A 23,592-nucleotide genomic window follows, 5' to 3' on the forward strand; every position below is an offset into this window, starting at 1 on the left:
TGTACATTTACATATATATTACTATATTTCATAAATATATAACACATAATTTAATAATAATACTAATGATAAATGTATATTTTGTATTATCTCAAATATATATTATACATTATAGATATAAATATATCATCAGAATTTAATTAAAGTTGCTTTTTGCATATTAATTATTGCGAATATTATAGATATCAAATATGTACTCCATTATTTAAAAATCTGCTTAACATAAGTAATTACATATATTACAAACAATAAATTTTTAGTCTTGTTTCTCGATATATTGTACATATACATATTTTGTTTTTTATTGCATAAATACTGAATCTTGTAATTTGAGACTCTGAATTGTAAAAGCGCATTTTTATTGCAAAAGAATGCATAATGTAATTTTTTACTTTGTTGTTGTAAAGCGTAAGTTTAATAACGTAGTTTACCTACAATTTATATTTGTGAACTTTGTAAGTGTGAACACACATTATATATAAACATGCGAATGTATAATTTGATATATATGAGTATACTTTATCACACTGGTAAGAAAATAGAGAATTTTGTAAATATAGTAGATCGAGGTGGAAACAAGCTTGAAAAGTGATGCAAAACTTTGTATCATGTTTGCAGCAGTGTCGATTGTATCTTAGAGCACATTAATCGTATATGTGTATACATACTTAATACTTCTGACTTAAGGTATTTGAAAGCATCTTACAACTTAATACCATGTAAATTGTATAAAATAAGATTGCACTTGCGTGACTATGTTAGCGTTGCTAGTGATGTGTGGTCTGTCTTGCTTGATCAAAATTCAGAATACCTTTCGATTGAATGTGCAGCTCAATCCTGAGTCATTGTAAGCATCTCTTCTCAGCTTAATTCACCTGCCACTGAAATAAACGTATGAATTTCTGTAAAATCATATCCAGATACGTGAACGCAACACAGTTCAGTGCAACAATAAAATGTGACATTAAAATTTTTACCTTCAGTGTAGGTTGCGCGCTGCTTGCAGCTTCTTGTTCCCGCTTCTCAAGTTCCATCGCTCGCCGCTGTTGTCTCTTGACGGACTCTATATCTTTGATTCCTCGTTGCTGCTGCTCAGTTATTCTCCTTTCAGCGGCTTCTGCCTGTCTCCTGCGTATGGTCTCCTGAATAATGTGCACATTAGACAGCATAACGATGCTGATACAACTCACAAAACAGACAATTGAGAAAGCGAAAATATAATTACAATTTTGGAGGACAAAAATGACATAGAAAAAGAAAAGAGAAAGGAAGGCATAGGATAATATCGTTCATCGAGCACGTCGTAACGATTTAAGAGCACTCGTACTGCCGAAAGATTAATATTTAAATATGCGACTATAACCTACGCGAGAGACGTACCCGATCAGGAGTGAGATCCTCGTAGGACGACGATTCTTTGCCGCAGAGTCCGCAACAGTTGCCCATGTTGGAAACGTCACGTACGCACGACGAAGACTATCGTCACTGGAAACGTAGTTGTTAAATTAAATTAACGGCGCATATGACAAATCCAAGAAATGGCTGTCATCGATAAGCGTTCGAATCGCACGCGTGACGGCTACTATACTACACTATACCACACTACACATACACAGTGACGTAACTTTTATCGGCACCTTTGATGTGGATGTTAATTAAAATGCAGTGAGCGAGATAAAAAAAAAGTTGTACAGTAACGCAACTTGATTTTCTCTCATTGTTTTTCTTTTAATCTCATATCCTTCTATTTAAAACTTGTTCAATAATCTTGTAACAATTTTATTTGTTTGTCCACCGTCAAGCTGCAGTATTCAAAAATAAAAAGTTTTCCCGTCCATTGTCGAGTGATATAATTCAGGAATAAAAAACCTTTATCGTCAATTCGTTGTTAATTTTATTACTTGCAAATAAAAATTAAAAATAAAACTTTCAACATGCTATCGGGCTACGTTATAAATATAGAACGAAAATAAAAAACTCCGACCCTTTATTAGGTCATACTGCTATCTCAATTTTTCACTCAGGCAGTGGAGGCTCGTAGCGGAGTGTTTTGGAACTAACAGATGAAATCGCCTGGAGCCATAGAGTAAGTTTACTTATAGAATAGCGACCCACTAATTAGATAACGATTAACGCCTGCAGAATAGCAATCGACCTGTTCACTGTGCATGCCGGGTTGTCTATCTACAGGTGCCCCATTGAACAACAATTTGCTATTTTGTAAGTTAACTTTACACGCTTACTGAGCAAATGATATTTTAGCAAGCCATATTTTATCACTCAAATAATAATCTCAGGCTTTTATCTCTCTTCGCAGTATTAATAATAATAAGAGTACATTGTTATCGTGCAGTACACAGAACATTATGATGTATTGGGTTGTTCGGAAAGTTATTTCGTTTTTTCAAGGAAAAATGAAAGGCGGTTTTTTCATATTTAGAAAAAATTTTATTCAGTGATGTATTGGCCATTTTGTTCCACTACCTTTCGCCATCTTTCTGGCAACTTTACGATTCCACGCTCATAGAAGTCCTTCTCCTTATTGACAAAAAATTGAAGCAAGTGATTTTTGACGCCTTCATTTGAATCGAAGTTTACATTGTTCAAAGAATTTTGTAGAGACCGGAACAAATGGTAATCGGATGGTGCCAGATCAGGAGAGTATGGTGGGTGTGGTAGCACATCCCATCCAAGCTGTAAAAGCTTCTGGCGAGTGACCAAACTTGTGTGTGGTCTGGCATTGTCGTGATGGAATACGACACCTTTCCTATTCGCCAATTCTGGTTGCTTCTGCTTGATGGCAGCATCCAATTCATCCAGCTGACGACAATACACTTTCGAATCAATCGTCTGGTTGCTTGGTAGTAACTCGAAAAATACGATTCCCTTCCAATCCCACCATACAGAAAGCATCATCTTCTTTTGATGAATATCTGCCTTGGATGTCGATTAAGCAGGTTCATCTTGCCTGGACCATGATCGTTTTCGCTTAACATTGTTGTAAACAATCAATTTTTCATCTCCAGTTATGATTCGCTTCAAAAATGGTTCATTTCCTTCACGTTTCAACGATGAATCGCAGATGGTAATGCGTCGAATCAAGTCAATTTCCTTTAAATTGTGTGGAACCCAAATATCGAGCTTTGAAACGAATCCAAGGCGTTTCAAATAATCGTAAACGGTCGAATTCGATAAATTTAACTTTTCAGCAATTTCGCGTGTTGTTATGCGACGGTTTGCATCCACCAGAGCCTTTATTTTCTCGTCATTAGCTTTAATTGGCCGACCTGAACGTGGTGCATCTTTCAAATCGAAATTTCCAGTACGAAATTTCGAAAACCAATTCTGATACTGACGTTCACTCAGTACATCTTCTCCGTACACGGTACACAATTTTTTTCTCGCTTGCACTGCATTTTTACCCTTTCGGTAGTAAAAAAGCAAAATATTACGAAAATGCTCACTTTGATTTTCCATGTTTGATGTGATGCCAAAAAACAATTACTTGACAGATCGCAACACAATAAGATACTAAATGACGTCTGAAATGTCAGTTGTCAAAATATAAAACGAATTTGCCGCTTAGAGTAAGGTTAAGTATCGAGGAACGCGACTAACGACATCGCTTTGTGAAAAACGAAATTACTTTCCGAACAACCCAATAATTTGCCTCGAAACGCCGAATTAACGTGCAATACTCATATCTGAAGCAGAAACGAGGTAAGATTCGATTATTTCGGCGATTATGAAAGATGCAAATAATTGCGCCAGCCTCTTCTATCCGCACAGCAACATATTGGGTCATTAAGTATGAAACTTTACAAATGTAAAAGCGCCATCTTTAACATTTGTTATCTCAAATTTGGCGCCAGACGTCAGTATCAGGTTAGGTTAGTGTGATAGATGTATGTTCGCTCTTCAAATGTCATGTTTGTTTGTTCAAATATCTTCATTAGTTTTATTGGTGGATTCTTTTTTATAGAACTATGGAAAAGTCCTAAATTCGTGTGATTTATGAATATGAGTTCCGCCGTGGAACCACAGTGTCGGAGACAGCTCGTAATATCAACGCTGTATTTGGTGAAGGTTCAACTACTAAAGCAACGGTGGGCAATTGGTTCAAAAACTTCAGAGATGGAGATTTCAGCCTCGCTAATGAACCACGTGGAAGACCAAAGACGAAGGTGGATAATAATCACTTGAGAGCCGTAGTAGAGTCCGATCCATCTCAAAGTACACGTGAATTGGCATCGATATTCAATGTTTCTATACCCACCACCATATTGTTCATTTAGCTGCAATTGGTAAGATAAAGAAGTTGGACAAATGGGTCCCGCACGAAATGACCGATGCGCAGCAGGCGCAACGTCTAGAGGCTTCCCTTTCTTTGCTTTCCCGTCACAAAAATGAATCTTTTTTGAATCGAATTGTGACCTGCGATGAAAAGTGGATACTCTACGACAATCGTAAACGTTCACATCAGTGGTTGAACGCTGATGAACCACCGAGACATCACGCGAAACCTAACATTACACAGAAGAAGCTTATGGTGACTGTTTGGTGGTCCAGGTCAGGTGTTATCTACTACAACTTTATGAAACCTGGTACATCGATAACGGCTGAAGTATATTGCAAGCAACTGGACGAAATGATGCAACAACTTGCTATTAAACAACCGAAATTGGTCAATCGGTCAATGCCAATCATGTTGCATGATAATGCTCGACCGCACACTGCACGACTGACCATGGCAAAGCTACAGGAGTTGGAATTGGAAACTCTCCGTCATCCACCATATTCACCAGATCTATCACCTACCGACTATCACTTCTTCCGGAATTTGGACAACTTCTTGGTGGGAAAATTCTTCAATTCTCAACAGGCAGTCGAATCAGCCTTCCGCGACTTCATCGATTCCCGTACTCCTGGCTTCTATAGTAGAGGCATAGACCAACTACCACTAAAATGGCAGAAGTATGTAGATAACATGGGCGCATACTTTGATTGAAAATAAATCATGTCCATGTACCAAAAAATGCAAAAGTTTATGTTCTATTTGTAAAGTTTCATACTTAATGACCCAATACTCGCGTCTAAAAAACCGTGTCTCACGCGTCGACCGATAACCGCGACAGCAGGCAAATAGAATTCTCTCGTTATCCGTATTAGCGCTATCATGGCCTATTCTCTGCGCGAATCGAGTTTCGCGCGAGTATATCCATCGACTTTGCCGGAGGTGTATTTCCCACCTCCGCGTGTCAATTTGGAGGCTGAATAGATTTTATTACTCTTAACGTAAAACTGATCCGCGCGTGATACTCCAGGGCAATACGGAGCTCGCGATACACATGGACTATTCACTACACGCTACACGTCCTTCCGGTCTTATTAATGTCGGCGCAGCTGGCGAGAACGTCGTGGAAATTCGGCCGACAGAATTGGGAAAATTAATTGTCGTCTTCCAGGAGCGCACTCCATCTCTTCCGGAAGGAGGGTTGCGGATATATCGAATAGCGTTACATGTGTTTGCACGTGTGATTAATCAATGTTCTCGGCGCGTCGGCTGGGGATTCAATTGGGTCGGTCGGCCGAAGTTCACGAAGGGACTCCTCTTTGTTCTTCTGAGAAAGCGGAGAACTTTTCTTACTTGTTGAGCGCTGACACGAAAACTCACTGCCAACAGCTCCGAAACTCGGGATGTTCCTGGTACGCGTACACGTACAAACACCACGATAAACTCTATTGAACTCTATTAAATTCGTTTTGTACAACGGTGAATTTTGTCCTTCTTGTAAAAAAATGTTCTCGGATAATTAAATTGCTGAAAAATGAGAATATCAATATTTTAATATATAATATCAAAATTATTGTTGTTGTACCCAGTCAGCCAAACCTGCGAAGAACAGACATTAACAAAATCTGTTCGACAAAATATGTGAGCAGAGAGGCCACAGATTGGGTACAAAATCCACCCAGTAAGCACACTATCAGCAGTATGCCGACAGATTGGCAGCATATCTGAAGCAGAATAATGCAACAGATCCGGTACCATCTGTGTCCGCATTAAGCTTGTGTTCTGCCAGCAGATCCTGCTTATAACATGATCTGACAGCAGATTGGCGGCAGAAACTGAACAGAGCCTGCCGACATAACCTGGCGGCAGATTGGCGGCAGAAATAGAGCAGGATCTGCGCAGTGTAGTTGGCAGCAGATTGGCGACAGAAACCGAACAGAGCCTGCCGACATAACCTAGCGCCAGGTTGGCGGCAGAAACCGAACAGGATCTGCAGCTTTTGACACTATTCAAATTTACACGGCTAGGAATATGCGTTTTCGCTCCGCACTGCTAGGTGGTGAACATGTCGAGTTCTTACTCGATGTTAAGATTTAGCCTAACAGTTATATAAGTTAATATACGCGTCTTGACATAACAATATTAATTTTTATAAGAATTTTACACTTGCGGCACAGAGGTTCTTATGGACAACGCCCACACACGCCGCGAGCAATCTGAAGGCATTAAATTTGCCCATTTAATCAAATTAAGTATTGATTAAAAAAACAGATTACTTTACAATAGTGGACCAATATAAGAAATTAATTCATACCCCGCATAAAAAATTAGATTTATATTGTTAACCAATATTGCTCCAATAAATTTGTACTACTACGGCACCTTCTCGCAGAGCCTGCTCTATTTCTGCTCCCAATCTGCTGCCAACTACACTGCGCAGATCCTGCTCTATTTCTGCCGCCAATCTGCCGCCAGGTTATGTCGGCAGGCTCTGCTCGGTTTCTGTCGCCAATCTGCTGTCAGATCATGTTAGCAGGATCTGCTAGCAGAACACAATCTTAATGCGGACACAGATGGTACCGGATCTGTTGCATTATTCTGATTGAATCTGCTGCCAATCTGTAGACATACTGCTGACAGTTTGCTTACTGGGTAATTACAATTTCAACAAATATTTTATTAGCAATAGAATGTTACCAAGTAGTATTTTTAATTACGTTCTTTAAGGGGATGCTGGAGTTGCTAGTGAACTATTTTTTCACTATAGCGATGGTAATTGCAGTTTCGAAAATTCTCTTTATTGCTTGTGCAGAATAAAAAATCCTTTTCCACAAATGAAGTATAGATAGAAAGAAAGCCCGCTCTACAGGATTTTATATTCAAAATGGAAAAAAGTTAAAAACTTGCATTTGTCTTTTCTAACTTTTTTCCATTTTGAATATACAGTCCTGCAGAGCGGGCTTTCTTTCTATCTATACTTCATTTGTGGAAAAGGATTTTTTATTCTGCACAAGCAATAAAAAGAATTTTTGAAACTGCAATTACCATCGTTATAGTGAAAAAATAGTTCACTAGCAACTCCAGCTTCCCCTTAAGGTGATCCTGGAGTTGCTAGTGAACTATTTTTTCACTATAGCGATGGTAATTGCAGTTTCGAAAATTCTTTTTATTGCTTGTGCAGAATAAAAAATCCTTCTCCACAAATGAAGTATAGATAGAAAGAAAGCCCGCTTTACAGGACTTTATATTCAAAATGGAAAAAAGTTAAAAACTTGCATTTGTCTTTTCTAATTTTTTTCCATTTTGAATATAAAGTCCTGTAGAGCGGACTTTCTATCTATACTTCATTTGTGGAGAAGGATTTTTTATTCTGCGCATCAATAAAGAGAATTTTCGAAACTGCAATTACCATCGCTATAGTGAAAAAATAGTTCACTAGCAACTCCAGCATCCCCTTAACAGCAATAAAAACCGGTGCATTTTCTTAAGTGTAATTTAACGTGATCTTTTTACTGCTAATTTGAACTCTTATCGATATTAAGATTAAGGATATAAAAGCGAAAATAATAAATAATAAATATTTTTGCAGCGCCTGCAGCAGTCATTAGCATCGTGATGCATGTTAAATAAACATCGGAAAGTTTTTATGCATTCAACAAAACTGGAACGACTTTTCTCATCGTAAACCCGCGGTGCACGTGCCTAAGGTTGGGATAATGGGAAGCAAGAAACAAGAGGGAACGAGGAGATTATGCTCTTGGCAATGGTGTGCAATTATAGAACACGCGGCAAACTTTCGCAATATCTGTGCCCAACTTTCATTGCTTAATGCAGACTGCATTCTGGAGCGTGAGTAGCTTTTTAACCTTAGCTCGCTTGTTCTTTTCTCTCTCGCGTATATATTAGTCATTTTAGATTTAAGTCGTCTTACCTTCATTACGAATATACTTGCCTGTGAAATTCGCTCTTTCCGTAGCTCTTTAACAATATCGGTTTAACCAATGGCTTGTTATTAATGCTGAATAAACAGTAATAAGCTTCCCTATTATTTCTTTACATTTTACGGTAAATGTAGAAATTTAATTAAATATATAATAGAAATTGAATATTCCGGTATTCGTTTCACTTGTCTTCCGGTGTGGCAAATTAAAAGAAAATTTAATATTGATAAAAATAAGTATAATATAATTTATATGTAAATAATGGCAGAAATATAAGCACAATATATTTGCACATGTTTATACAACAATATAATACAATATATTAATAATGAGTTCTTTTGGAATGCATGTTTGTGTCTACTTAATATTCAGTCGATCGTTCAGAAAATCTTATAATGATCTCATCGGAGTTGTAAAAGTGCATGAAAAAAGTCGACATCAAAATATTTTTATAATTAAATATAAAAATCTTTTCGAACGGCGATATCGAAACGAAAAAATAAAGAATGCGAGTGCAGCTTTTTTCTTTTGGGATCCTTTGTTGTTTCAGTATTAAATCTTTATTCGCATAAAACATGTATAATAATATCTTGCTACAGCATAAGTTAATAAAGTTTCGTATTCCGGGGTGGTTGTGACAAACTCGACGAGAGACAACTCGCGTGAAACTCTACGCGTGAGTGTGCGGCGGCTGCAATCGGTCGAGATATATATATGTATAGTGCAGGCGCGTAGTTCATGAAGTCGCCGCTACGCTTCGCATGGATGGAAGTCGTACTCGTACGTAAAAGTACTTCATGAGGCAGATAAAATCGGGCTTGTCGCGGCGGAAAGCATACTTACCTGGCGCAGAGGTTACCGTGATCATGAAGGCGGTTCCTCCAGGGCGAGGCTCTCCCATTGCACTCACGGTTGAGCTGACCCTTGCGAATATCCCTAATGTGGATATCTCGGGCGTACAATTTTTGGTAGTCGGGACTGCGTTCGCGCTATCCCGGATAATAAAAATTTAAACAAAATTTATTTGGAGCGAAAACTTGGAGAAGAGAGAACAACGAAGAGTTTCCTCTGATTTTGATGGAATATTTTTGTAGGGTGAAATGGGAAACGCAAATTTTTTTATGCTTCCATACGTACTTTTAGGGCCTAAAATATTTTTGATGGAGTTATTTGAGAAAAAGGACGGGTTTTTCTTTTGAAGCGTATATCGTCGAAATTATGAAAGATAAAAAAACTTTTTTAATAGAAATTAAGTGATTTTAAAAGTAACAGAATACATTTATAGATTTTTTTGAAAATGTTATAATTTTTAATATACCTCCATCATTTACTATTTTGTTTCTTAATATAAAAATTTTATATTGCACGCGCGCGCGTGCTCTCTGAGAGTAAAAGCTTTATTTGATGAGAAGCGTGTATCAAGAGACAAGACCGTGTCTGGTGTAAAGTTAACGGTTAAAGTACACGAGCAGTGAAATCGATATCGCATTAAATATAAATATAATTAACATAAAAAATTATGTAAAAACTATCCTATAAAAAATCTACTATTTTTAAATATAATTCGCTCTATATTGTAGCATATTTCACGCTCAAAATCCGAAAGAAACACTCCCGTAGGTTTCTTTGTTAGTACAAGAATAATAATGCAATATTAAAAGTAAAATACTTCTCTCTTGAAACGTGTATAACGTACGGAACCAAAGAAAGAAAGATGCAACTTGCAAGCAGAGAGTGAGGCAGATTTACAATGTTTTAAGTATACAGATATAATAATTCTGCTTCCCACTGCACATGTTCTCTTTTAGTATACAATAAAGCGTATACTGCATAATAAATTCAAAAACTTGAAAAGTTTTTCTTATCAATTATGCTTTCCAAACTTTGTATCTTTAAATTTCTCTTTTCGTTCTTCTCTCATAGAACGCAGCTTGTACATACGCAAAAATAAGTCTTTTGACAAATAGTAATAAACAAGTATCATATACATAAAATAATAGTTGTAATAAATCTAAATAACTAGCAAGTGTATCCTTCTCTCGCCTACAACATTATGCTAATATTATTATACAATAAAATCCATTTCACAACTCACAACTCACAGCTCTGAAAATCTACTGTGAAATCTGTAAATATGGATATCATTTTATAACATTCAAACAAACAATGGTGAACACGATAAAGTTTATCAGTTTTTCACATTCATCCATGAAAATCAGTTTTCCATATTCATCCATAACGTGTTCCGGCGAAATCGTACGCTGTACGGTGCATTGATAACGGCAGAAATTTCAGATATTATCGAGGTTCTACAAATATATATTCTCCCCAAATTATTATATTTGTAGCTGATGAAACAATGGTTTTGATATAATATCCTTTGATATAATATTAAAAATGTATTTTCGCAAGAAATATATATAATGGTTTCCTTGAACTTGATTGAAATATTAAGGAAGAAGTTTATGTCACGTTTCACGATTTAGGAAAGTTCCCATGAACATTACCCTTATGTACGGCGTACGAATTGTTGCCCTTTAAATTCCATTAAAAGCTGCAGGCATTAAATCGTGGCGTCCCGTGGGAATAGCTCGGGCATGCGCTCAGCCAGGTGCCGGCTGCTGCGGTTCCCGTGGGAGGTGCGCCGAGTACGAAAAGCAAGGACGACGGGTTGGCGAAGGCGCAACGTAGCGCGCGTCTCGTTATGTTCTTCTCGCGTTCGTGGGGTTGAAACGCTTAGTTGGATCGCGGCACTCTCCATCGAAGGGTTGAGCGCGAAGAGTATTGCTCCTTGTGGTCGCTCGCTCGCTTCATGTTGTCGGTGTGGCCGCGAGAATTAAATTAAATGCACGTCGCGAAGTGTTCATAGGGATTCCTTCTCTGTCATATAGATAGAAATAAAATTATATTTTATTAATTATTTAAAAATTATAATTCTTTTCGAAGGGTTTTCATGAGATTTAAAAGATACATGCCCCAAAAAGTATCAAACATTTATCGCAAATCGGGAGTCGCAACAATTATCTTGTATCTTTCATAAAGTCGTGACGTAGACAATTAATCACGCGAATTCACGTACAAGTGCGTTCTCGCAGAGAATTCCGGTCGCGATTCCGGTCAGTGATCGATGAATGCCGACACCGGGCGACTTTAACAGTACACAGGTTGAACTGGACCCGAACATGAATCTTGTTGAGAGTTCCGAAGGGACACTTCCTCCGAGAGACTAGAGACGACATTACGAAGGTCCGAAGGCAAATAGACCGACATGTTGACGATCTATCGCGCGATCGAGTTGTAAACGACGCGGTTACAGCACACGTGTGTGCATTCCCCACGATTACGGGGACCGATCAAGGTCGCGGTGGTGGTGGCCGCCGGTGAAAGCACGATCGTCAGTGAACCTCGGGGGAGGATGTGGAGGAAGGACGTGACATTGGTCAGGTCGCTTGTCGTCGCCACGCTGATCTCCCTGATCGTCGACGGGGTCGCCGCCGGAAGCTGCAGCTCCGCGAAGCTTTGCTGCCAGGGCAGAGATTCCGGCTGCGTGATTCAGAAGGAGTCGTCGAACGCGATTATCGAGAGTCCGCGCGACAAGCCGTGCTACTGCGACCATGCTTGTCTTAAGCTTGCTGATTGCTGTGACGATTTCAAGGAGACCTGCGGTGGTACGTGCTCGCGAATTGATAATTAATTGCTAAATTAATTACTAATTAAATTAAACTAAATAATGTAAAAGATATCGTGGAAGTGTGTGCATCAGAAAGTCTTAAAAATATAAAAAAATTCTTTGGGAATGATATGAGATTTAATTGATTAATTGATCGAGTACGGTCAGTCTCTTACTTACGGGTCACCTCACGTTAAGCACGCGCTTTATAGACTTCCTTCTCGGATTTCGTAGGATTACGCTGGATCTCTTAGAGACGTAGCACTTGCTATAGCATTTTAATACGAGGGAATTGCAGTCACTTTGGATCGCTAAGTAATTTATCATCAGTGAAGTTTTTAATTCATATCAATCAAAGTGTCTCCTATCCGAGAAGAACTGTGTTCACAGTGAATTTTATTTGCGAGAGTTTTTCCATTAATAGACAATTATTTTTATCTTTGTCCTTTCATCGATATATCAACTAAATAGCGAGCGATGTGATCGTTTTACCATCCATAAAGCCTTTAAAACCGATATCTACTTCCAATTTTCGATCAAAGCAACCACATCGAAAAAATGCTGATGTCACGTTCTAGCAGTATCAGTAATGCCGCACGTTTTGCGAGAACTTGATCAAGTTTAGCCTATTGATAGCTACTATCAATCTGATACATCGTCATATTGCATGTAACTCAAAGCTATGTGTTCTTGCATGATCAAAGTGCTTTTGAGTGATAGATGCCACAATTAATCGTACATCGTATATGCTTGATTCTTAGGTGCATGTATGTAAAATCCACAAAAATCCATAACTTCACTTCAAAACTGATATTTCAAAACGGAACAAAAAGAAATATTGTTAGTGCAATTAAACTCTCATAAAAATGAATCATCTAATTAATTAAAGAATCCCTAGAGAGTCACCAAAGCTGTACAAAAATTACTCTGTCTGATTAATTAAAAAATCCCTAAGAAGTCAATTCAAGAGAGGCAAATATTAAAAACAAATTTAGGAAAATAAAAAAATGTATATATATACAAGTGCGTGCGTCTCTCGCACGAGAAATAGCCCGTAGGGAACCATCCCACACAGAAGTCGGAAGAATTATTGCCGCTATATTGCCTAAGTAAAGCTGATAACGCTGACCGGCGAGTCAGCTCCGACAAAGCATAAAAGTGAAGAATATCTTCGTAAATGTACCTTGTGGCTTATAGACTAAACTTTCTCCTTCATGTTTTATCGTGCGATTCGATGTAATACTGAAATAATGATATTTACTGAAATTCTTTATTCTTTGCGATACTCTAAGATCACCACTGCTGTCTGAATATTTCTTGGCAATATTTGATTTGTGACGTTTGCTATATTAAATAATTAAAATAAAAAAAACACTTGAATTTCTTGTTTAATTTTAATTTTAATTAAAGACTTTAATCAAATTTCAATTCAATCAAATTTCTTTATATTTTCTTTTTACTGTAATTTATTAAATGCCGTTTAGTACGATGCTATTAGTCGTTATTCATTTACACAAATGTTTGTGCAGATATAACGAGTGTTTCTACGATGCTATTACTTATATGTCCGTATAAACACTCATGCTATTCTACATTGGCGAACAATTGTTTGAAATCACTTGAAATTTTATGGGTCATCGAACAATACGCCTGTTAGTTGGAAAGGATTAATGTTATTCAATTTAAATTTCCGTTCATTTAGCACAGCTATGTGTTAGCAGTCTAATTACCGGGCAATCGACAAACGCGCGATTAAGCTGTCTCCTGAACAACGGCAACATCAAATAAAATCCGCATTTGTGTGTCCGTTATTTATCGTAAATCAGTCACCTCGATGGCAAATTGAAAAGAATAGGAACGTTTGTAAAAAACAATTTTTTCTCTCACGCATCTCACCACGTTTTCATTCCTCCGGAATGATCATCTTTAATGCCCTGATTTCTGCCACTCGCGGAACTACCAAGGAATCCGATATTCGCCAAAGCTGCGCCGAAACGCGATTATCACGCTTGCCGGTCGACGAAGTGCCGTTCCTTCCGACTTGAAGATGTAACGGCGCAGTACTTGCGGCTAAAGTCGTTTTTCGTGTGACACAAACCCGTTCGTCTAGAAGCAGGATAATCCCACGTCTATCCTCATCGTGTATCTAAAGCGAGACGCGAATTTACATATTCCGTAATAGGATTGAAGAATCGGAAGATGCATCGGTGCACACGCGTCCGCATCCAATTGAAATGCTCCAGGTGCTGCAAAAGTTGCACAGGGAGAATATTTTCGCGTCCATGTAATTTTCCATTTTCGCGATGCGAGTGCGACGTCATCTCCTGCGCCATCGTGTCTGAAACACCCCGAGGTGATGCTCGATTGAGTTCCCAAAAGCAGCGTCAGACATTTCCGACGTGATAAACGAGAAGTCGACGAAGAGCGATCATGTACCTTGAGTGTCTTGAGAGATAATTAATTTTAGGAGATAATTTTGGAGGTAATTTTGAAAATTTATCTTTCGGAAAGGGAGTCGAACGCACATAAAGTCTTCTCACCCATTTGGTGCTGGCACACTGCGGAAGTTCTGGCGACAGGCGAATTGTATGGCGACGATATGCGACATCTTACATGGGCTGTTATGGGCTGGTGAAGGTGCATTATCTCTGCTATTACCCGATGTCCGGTTGGGTAAGCCTTCAACATCGCGTATTTCATTCGACCATTCGCATTCAGCGGACCGTCGACCGGCGGGCACATGAAATAATTTAGCTCGACGAGAGTACACCGAAAATCGATCGATGACCGTGTCTCAGCAAAGATCGGCAGCTTCGACTAACGCTGGATAACTATAAAATAAGCAATAAACAGTACGTTACAACGTGTAAACCGCTCGTTCGCAGTCTAACAATAAAACGTGGTTCGAATTTAATCGTGTGACAAGCTTCCGCAAGCGAAGCTTAGCAAATAAAAGTTGGTTCATGCCGTACAAAATATTCATTTCCGCTCGCGTGACGTATCCCTGTCCGCAAGACTAGTTATATAATAATTCTCGATATTATTACCGAATTATTGTTGAAAACGAGAGGGGAAAATATTATGCGAAAATCGCGAATGCTAATAATTGCATTAATACATCAATATGCGCATGATAAAAACTGCAAACGCTCGCGATTGCATTAATGCGATAATATCCGTCATTTAATTGCATTATTCCCGAGAAATGCAAATACATAAAATTACGCGGGAATGTTTAATTACGTTATTATTAATTCTCATAATTTGCTGGTTTAATATTCTTATTATCTGCGCTGTTCGCGCGATACATTCCACTTTGCATTCCTCAAAGGCTCTCTCTCTCTCTCTCTCTCTCTCTCTCTATTCTGAACATGAAAGAACGCTATCTTGTTTACTTGAATACTTTCCCTTAATTGGCATTTCAAGTTACATAATGACATTTCACTGTAAAAATGAAACGTCTTGGAAGTATAGAGTAAACTGTATCGTTGAATTTCATCTGTTTATAGAAAGCGAGAGATCGCTCGGCTAATTGCTCGGTTCCCGTTTTCAATTCTGCGTGAAAAATTTGGCGCGCGCGCACGCGCAATAATTATTACTCGATATTTTATTCAGAGCGTTTAATTAACGCCGCTAACTATAAACATTGATTGTCCTACTTTTTAAATGTCGCGACTCGTTCCTTGATGCGTTTCCCGCGAAATGGAACGGCGACGCATTAAAATGAATTTTCATCCTGTGCACTTTATCCGTTCTGCCTTTAATGGCCAAGAGCATTGGCGATTGGCAACACATTTATCACATTTTTATCCGCCCTTAATATCTCTTCGTTCTCTCCTGGCGGATACAACGGAGCGATGTGAACAATACATGGCGAAAGGTTTCGAAGGGACGTCCGTAAATCGCGATTCCTACGAGCTGCCTTTTACACATGCGGTGTAAAATATTGGAAAAATAACGCGCTTTTCATTCTTCCTTTTCCATCACGATACACAGCCTTAATAAATTTTACTTACAATTGACTGGAAAATAATTCTCTTTAAGAACACTCTGCATTATAATCTTTTCACGAACGACCGAAATAGAAATTAGAACTCGAAGTATCCGAGGATGGAAGCGACAGGATTAGACGCCACGATATTTTTTGGAATGTTCCATTATCGGTTTGTCGGATCGGCAGCCATCTCCGGGGCAGTTTTATCGTGTTCGTCTGCGAGAAACGACCAGATGGCCAGATCTTTAACGTCGATCTCATTCACCTTCCACAGTGGTGGACTGCGCGGTGAGCGAATGGAGCCCGTGGAGCCTGTGCGATAACGGATGCGGAAGTGGCACTCAGAGGCGTAGCCGGGTGATCGAGATCTCGGAGAAGAACGGCGGCAAGCACTGTCCCCGCTTGAACCAAGTCAGGACATGCCGCAGCTTCCAGACATGCCATGCCGGGATTCGTTCGCAGCCGCACGCTAAGAGTGAGTGTCGATCGATCTTGGATGGGAGATAAGGCGGCGAATAGTTCATACTTTAATTTAAGCGAAGTATTCCTGAAATGAAGAAAATTAAATCTTGAGGTAGATGCCTCAGCAGGTCAGCATTACGTTTTTCACTTATTTTGCGCTCGCTGATTGGGAGACTATAACGATTATCGCGCGACGAAGTGGAGTTCAGCTTGTTGTAAGAAAATTGCGTGAGGAACCGGAAGAATATGAGAAACAGTTGATTTATTTCATTTTTTTTTCATTTTTTGGGGTAATGTGATTCTCGAAATCTTTCCGTTGCACTTTCCTCTCCTGGAGAATTCCGCGTCTGGAACCGCACACATCTCGCCTCCGATCCGATATTTACCGCGACGCGAAATTCTTGACGTCTGCCGACTGTTTCTTGATCCTAGGTGATTTTCTTTCATTTGCCGCAGGTGTGACGGTTCTTGCGCTTTTTCCGGGTGACGGCAACAGCACGGACGTAAGGATCAAGGATAGGATCATCGATAAAAGGTAGGTCAAGCTCTCGTGCTCAGCCTTGGTTCGCGCGAAATGCGATTTGCCACACATGTCCCCGATTCCAGCCGCGGAGGCAATGTCGTTTTTGTCCTACCGATCGGTGCAGAAAGTAGATAAAACAACCGTTCGATTCGTCTGGAATTGCAACGCAAGATTGCTCAAACTTGTTTCACGCGGCGCGCATTAATGAAGTATCATTTATTATCGTAGAGAGATGGCTTATTATTTCTGCAATTATATCTAACTAGATAAATAGCATGATGAGACTCTTTCGCATCGTCCGCTGCAGCACGCAATGCCGCTTAACATATTTAACGTTTAATACATTTATTCTCCTCTCTGCATCGCCATGTCGCGTCGCGATGCAATTAATAATCTTCAATCGCGTTTTGTGTGCATTATTGATGGCACGAAGCGTTCGCGCATAAATGACTAGTTGGAGCTCTCTTAATTATCGTGTTACCTTCGTGATCCAGCATCGGATGGAACTCGGTTCCATCATTAAGGGGGGAGCCTGCTTTAGAACGCTGAAAATAAGGTATATTTTACGAATTGTTTTTGGAGAAACTATACAGCGGATCATTATAAAACTTTGATGCATTTATTAGTACATGTTTAAAGATAAAAAAATTATTTTTTGATTTGAATATATCGCTTGTAGAGGTCGTCCTGGAGAAATCTTAGTGCGGCCGCGTCGCCGGCATTGCAAATTGGTGAGCATTCTCCTGCCTCCAAATTTCGTCTAAACTGAAAAATTGAAATATGTTCTCGTTATTTATGAATTCCCATCGTCGATGAACCAAAGAGAGAAGAAAAAAGTTGAAAAGTGCCAAAATGGTGGAGCTTAGAACACAAAAGTACGATTTTTAGGCAAAGTTTTTAAACTTTTTCATGCAAAACTAATTGTTTAACTTAATGTTTTTATGAATATTAAAGGTTCATCGACGATGGGAATTCATAAATAACAAGAAAATATTTCAATTTTTCAGTTTGGATGAAATTTGGAGGCAGGAGAATGCTCACCAATTTACAATGCCGGCTGCACTAAGATGCCTCCAGGACGACCTCTACAGGCGATATATTCAAATCAAAAAATAATTTTTTTTATCTTTAAACATGTACTAATAAATGCATCAAAGTTTTATAATGATCCGCTGTATAGTTTCTCCAAAAAAATTCGTAAAATTATACCTTATTTTCAACGTTCTAAAGCAGGCTCCCCCCTTAAGCGCTTCTGCGTGAAAGATATATATTTTCAATTCTAGTCTCCATCTGTTTTTATTTCTCTGTACTGAACGCAGAATCGCCAATGTCGGTGATCTAATTTAACGCGTGCTTTAAGCTGTTCCAAACACGTACGGTACATTGTATCGTCGTATCGAAATTCCTCTGATGCCGTTGGGCGAATCAAGCAAGTTACAGAGCCGCCAGCAAGCAACAGAACCCTTTGGCCATCATACAGTGCACACATTGTGTGGCGACTAACAAGAAAACACGTCGGGAAAACCCGGTTTAGGATTTACGCGACCTGCAATGTAAAGATGTTATTATATCCGTTTCAGCGGCAGCTGCGTTGCTTTTACCATTGTGCGAGCATCGCGGAGTTGCAGCAAGATTTCGGATTTGCTCTCGGAAGGTTAGTATAAGTGACAGTACATTTGCGCTGCGATCCTAATCTTAATCGGACACAGGAGTTCCATTTAACGTAAATCCCATTATCATTGTGTCAGGATCGAATTCGATATTTAGATAAAAAGATATATAGCATTTCATAAAACGTGCGTTTATTTCCGGTTAAAAATCTTCAGATCCTTTAATGAAATTAATCTTTTTTTTAAATAAACAAACGCGATTTAATTAATTCTGTTAAACAAAAATATTTTAAATTCCAAATGTATTGATTTCTAATTTCTCCCGTGCAGCAAATGATAATTATTAAACTGAGTTAATTAAAAAGTAAAATGTCACTATTTATGTGCACGTTCTTAGACTCTAGCTTCCAAGATTTCCGCAGTTTTTTACATTACTAGGTAATCCCACGTACTTTCCTTAAAACGTTGCGAGAAATCGGGAATTTTGTGTCGTTTCTTCGCATTGAGAGAACAATGTAAGGCGCTTAAGATAGCAGAGCTTATAAAAATAACAGCATACATATGGCATCGCGAGGAAAAGGAAAAACAACGGTAGACATTCCGCATGCCGACCATACTTTTCACGGTTAAATCCTTGCCACGTGCGCGTTCAAGCTTTTGTAGCAATAATGCCTCGAGGAGACAATAGACCCTTACCTTCTTACAAAAAGCATCCGTGGCGATGTAAAACTCGGGATTACGCTTCAAGCGAAAAATTATCGCCGGTTGAAAGTCCGCTCTTAGCTAGCTGGCATTACGATTAAAGCAAGATTCCTCGGTGTCGCATGCCTCGCGAGTTTCACACTTGCAATATTAATTTGAACTTTTTCATATTCTTATTCATCTCACATGAAACGGAAAGTATCGAAAAAGGGAGACATCCGCGTTGGTCCACAAATTGGTTAATATTAGGGGTGTGATTTAGTTTTGAGGGTTTTTTTGCTCAAAAACGCATGTATTTAAATATGATAATGAATGAATACCTTAATCAAAATATTTTTCTTCGTTTTCTATAACTTTTTCCCATCTTTCTGGCAAGAGATGGATTCCACCACGATAAAATGACTCTTCTTTTCAGTTGATCCATTCGTCGACGAATTTTCGCACTTCTTCGAAATTATGAAAGTGTGTATCCTCTAAAGCGTGTTGCATCGACCGGAACAAATAATAATCGCATGGAGCACTGTCCGGAGAATACGCGGGGTGCGGTAAGACTTGCCATTCAAGCTCTAATAGTGTTTCTTTCACTGATAACGCAACGTCAGGTCGAGCGTTGTCACGAAGAAGAATCACTTTCCGTCGTTTACTCGCAATTGGTGGTCGTTTTTGGTCCAATGCTTGCTTCAACTTGTACAATTGGTGTCGATAACGATCAGCCGTGACAGTCTCATGCGGATTTAACAGCTCATAGTACACTATCCCACCAAATACAGAGCATTACTTTTGAACCGTGAATATTGCGTCTCGGAGTGGATGTTGATGGTTCACCTGGATCCACCCATGATTTTCTGCGTTTCGGATTATCAAAATAGATCCACTTTTCATCCCCAGTAACAATCCGAGACAAAAGACTCTTCTTTTTTTGCCTGGCGATCAACGAAATGCAAATGTTCAACCGGTTCGCAATGGCACTTTCCGATAATTGATGTGGAACCCATTTCCCTTCCTTCTGAATTTTTCCCATTTCATGTAAATGTTTGGTAACTGTTGTACGATCAACATTTAATGCTCTGGCAAGTTCTGAAGTGGATTGTATTGGATTTTCGTGCAATAATGCTTGCAAATCTGCATTTTCAAGCTTTCTTGGTTGTCCCGAGCGTTCTTTGTCCTTCACATCAGTATCACCACTTTTAAAGCGTCTAAACCAGTATTCACACGTCTTAATTGATGGGGCAGAATCACCATAAGTTTCCACAAGAATTCTATAACCGTCAGCCGCAGTTTTCTTTTGATTAAAAAACAAAAGCAACGCATGTCGAAAATGCTGTTTCGGAAGTTGCATTTTTACGATGATATAAACACGACTGTTATTGCATCTATTGCTATAATGCTACTAAATGTCATGGATAATGTCAACACTGTAAGAAACAACAGTCATCGGAAACAGCTATTGGAACAAACTGACACTACAACCATCCGTTGCAAAACCCTCAAAACTAAATCACACTCCTAATATATCAATAGAAACGAAAGCACTTGACTCTTTCGAAGAGGCATCGTCCTCAAAGCTTCCGACGAAAATGCAATTTCAAGCATTTCCTCAAACGAATGATACAATTACGTTCTGCGGAGCGGCACGTATCGTTTACGAGCGACTTCGAGCGCGAAATACTTGAGCTTATTTAATAAAACAGGCACAAGTTCTTCCCCGTTAATCTTGTAATTAAAATCGTTCCTTTGTGCGTGACTTTATTAAAAGAAAATGAAGCTTTTTACCTGGAATTGCGTTAGCAAGACGGAGGGCTTCTGGGGGAGTCTAAACTCCTCGAAATCTGAATACGAAATTCGCGCATAATGATGAATCGTGCCGCCGACGTGGAAATGAAGCGACTAGATCCAGTCTCAATTAATGTGCGCCACGGCTGCGCGACGTAACGTCATGTAAATTAGAGCACAGCTCCCGCGACGCTGTTCTACGACGGGTGTTATCGCGAAGGAATCGACCGGATGAAGTGGATGCGGTGGTGGAGATAACGGTTGTTTCCTACCGACGAAGTATCTTGCATAGATAAGTCACGAACGCGGAAATCTGCGGACAAAAGCAAGTTATTTTGACGATGGCTTACTTATTATCTCTATGCTGCTGCTAAATTAAGCGTCCTGCTTCCCCACTTTGTCATGCACTTGAGCATTATCGTCCTCCGCTCCGTTCCTTGTCGTTATTATTAGCGGAGAAGACAAACCACATAAATTACCGTGGGATCTCCTTTGTATCCGGTAGTTTTGATTATACATTATTTTATTACGCATTATTTTTCGCCTGAAAATGATTAAAATCACCGTCATTATCCGTAAAATTAATCACCCGGTTAACGTGCAATTACGAAAATATTAATTTTACGCTTCGCTCGTGAAACATTTCATAAAACGTTGACGGGAACTGGAGAAAGAATGTAAAAGCCGCGCATTTGGAATGCCGTGCTCGTCCGAACGAATAAAAGCAGCTTCTTCGTAAACGTAGGAATCGGGCGGAATATGATTAAAATCACGCGCCGTCGAGCGCGAGCGAGGGGGTGGTAAGCAAAATGAGAATCGTCGCAGGTTCGCGGATCTGCGTGGAGCGTCCCGGTAACGAGAGCCTGGACAGATACGTGGGTATCGGCAGGTGGAAACTGTCGGCCGACATCGCTGACGACGGCAACCATCGACACGACCGGTCGTCGAGTACGGCTTGCCACGGCAAGTGGATCGGCGACCCGCGGCTCCTGATGGATTGTCACGATCCGCGATGCGCGCAACCGAGCTGGGTGTCACCGTACACGTCCCAGCTGTTCCCGGCTCGGAGTCGCAGGGACGTGGACGTCAACGTCAACGACGCGGATAAAATCGCGAGAAGACGAAGAAAAGGCGGAAGACGGCGGAAGAGCAGAAGAAGACGGCACGCCACCGCCACCGAGCGGTGAATTGTTCTCCGAAGTTCTGTCGCAGCTTCCCGCGAGTATCGTCCGTGCTGGGACCTTTCCTTCTCACCCTCCCTTTCTCCTGTCTGTTTCTCTCGTGTATTCTCTCTCCCACAGACACATACTCTCTCTTTTCCTGCCCGTTGCGTCTATCGTTACACTGAATCGTGACAAAGCTGGAAAATAGCAAAGCTACGAATAGCCAGCGGAGTCTCCTCTCTCCATTTTAATCGATCGCTCTTCAATATTTTTAATCATTTAGTTAGCTTTAATGTCTCAAGTTCCCTCGGAGGGCTGAAGTTCCCAGAATAAAATCTATTCTTTTCTTCCTTCCTCTTTTTCTTCTCCTCTTGCTCCGTTTGGAAGTAGCAATCGTGCGGACCCATCGTCTAGATTATCTTGATAATTATCATATCGATTTTATCATTAGCGCAGGCTCGCGAGCCGCCCGTTGGGAGACAGTGAATTTTCTTATTCCCCTGACAGGGGAATCACGCAAAATCGATGCCCCAGCGATGTTGAATTATGATTTATGCCGTGGTTGCGGATTTAATAAATTGTTAGCCAACGGCGCTCTAGAGACAAGGACAGAGCGTCGATAGAAATGTACGTTGTGTTTATTCGTTACATTTCTCTGTCCTTTCTTCTCGTCGAATTCCAACTAATCTAATGTATTGTACGCGTTGTCGAATAGACAAAATATATATATTCATAGAAGGAGCGACTATAAAAAGGATTCTATCATTATTATAACCATAAATAACTGTATTTTATTAATAACTATTATATAGTGACTATTATAGTATCTTCCGTAAGAAGGTCTATAGAACCAAGAATACTCTTTCGCACACAGTTTGCTTTAGTCATTGTTTTTACAACGGACGCTGTAAAAGATCATTTACATGCAAGATACAGAATATTGTAAAACCAATGCCACTCGTTTATATTTAAAAATCGTTAATCAATCGTCACAATGTGAAAACGAGTGTTCTATTCAATTCTAACGTTTGTGACTTCCAGTAGTGACGCTGGTTCTGCGACATCTTGTAAATCTTAAAAATAATTTTCCATATTGCTGAGTATCGACTTAATTGTTGCCGACATATCGTACAACGTAATACAATTTTCGTGCAATCTCATTTTAGTTATTAGTACCCGCGACCGTAAGTACGCGGAATATTATCGTTTCTCTTCACGAGTACATATCGGCGTGTCGAGGGAGTAGAACCTCTCAAAGCGAAACGAACAAAAAATGTAAAAGCACAGTCAATAAAGGGCACTTGCACATATCTGGATTACGGCGTAATTGAATTCACGATCAAAATAAATCCTCTCTCCTTACTGCATATCTAGGACCTTCCATGTTTGCTGGCTCGAAAAGTTTTTACTTTGACTTTGAAATGGTCAACGTACGGACGCAGTGACACACGCGTCGTTAC

The 23,592-nt window shown here is 39.5% G+C and overlaps 2 protein-coding genes and 1 non-coding gene across 3 annotated transcripts; 2 read left to right on the forward strand and 1 right to left on the reverse strand.

Annotated features, from left to right (window-relative positions):
- Nucleotides 1-150: 150 nt before the first annotated feature.
- Nucleotides 151-1,631, reverse strand: LOC105277098 (small VCP/p97-interacting protein). Its single transcript, XM_011335258.3, has 3 exons — nucleotides 1,381-1,631; nucleotides 978-1,142; nucleotides 151-881 (listed from the first exon to the last, which is right to left on the reverse strand). The coding sequence occupies exons 1-3, from the start codon at nucleotides 1,444-1,446 to the stop codon at nucleotides 867-869; spliced, it is 246 nt and encodes an 81-aa protein (XP_011333560.1). The 5' UTR covers nucleotides 1,447-1,631; the 3' UTR covers nucleotides 151-866.
- A 7,439-nt stretch (nucleotides 1,632-9,070) lies between these two features.
- On the forward strand, nucleotides 9,071-9,233 carry LOC113561726. The gene has a single exon (XR_003406399.1). It is a non-coding gene; the product is annotated as a U1 spliceosomal RNA (small nuclear RNA).
- A 1,677-nt stretch (nucleotides 9,234-10,910) lies between these two features.
- Nucleotides 10,911-23,448, forward strand: LOC105277103 (somatomedin-B and thrombospondin type-1 domain-containing protein). The gene is made up of 5 exons (XM_011335267.3): nucleotides 10,911-11,903; nucleotides 16,174-16,374; nucleotides 16,818-16,896; nucleotides 18,465-18,538; nucleotides 21,795-23,448. Exons 1-5 carry the CDS (start codon nucleotides 11,651-11,653, stop codon nucleotides 22,154-22,156), a joined length of 969 nt encoding a protein of 322 aa, XP_011333569.1. The 5' UTR covers nucleotides 10,911-11,650; the 3' UTR covers nucleotides 22,157-23,448.
- The last annotated feature ends 144 nt before the right edge of the window (nucleotides 23,449-23,592 follow it).

This window comes from Ooceraea biroi, chromosome 3 (genome assembly GCF_003672135.1).
Source record: "Ooceraea biroi isolate clonal line C1 chromosome 3, Obir_v5.4, whole genome shotgun sequence".
NCBI classification, from domain to species: Eukaryota; Metazoa; Arthropoda; class Insecta; order Hymenoptera; family Formicidae; genus Ooceraea; species Ooceraea biroi.

Coding starts and splice junctions, on each gene's coding strand:
- LOC105277103 (XM_011335267.3), top strand. CDS start 11,651: ATGTGGAGGAAGGACGTGACATTGGTCAGGTCGCTTGTCGTCGCCACG. Junction 11,904..16,173: donor TTTCAAGGAGACCTGCGGTG/GTACGTGCTCGC, acceptor CACCTTCCACAG/TGGTGGACTGCGCGGTGAGC. Junction 18,539..21,794: donor TTCGGATTTGCTCTCGGAAG/GTTAGTATAAGT, acceptor GAATCGTCGCAG/GTTCGCGGATCTGCGTGGAG.
- LOC105277098 (XM_011335258.3), bottom strand. CDS start 1,446: ATGGGCAACTGTTGCGGACTCTGCGGCAAAGAATCGTCGTCCTACGAG. Junction 1,143..1,380: donor AGGATCTCACTCCTGATCGG/GTACGTCTCTCG, acceptor CACATTATTCAG/GAGACCATACGCAGGAGACA.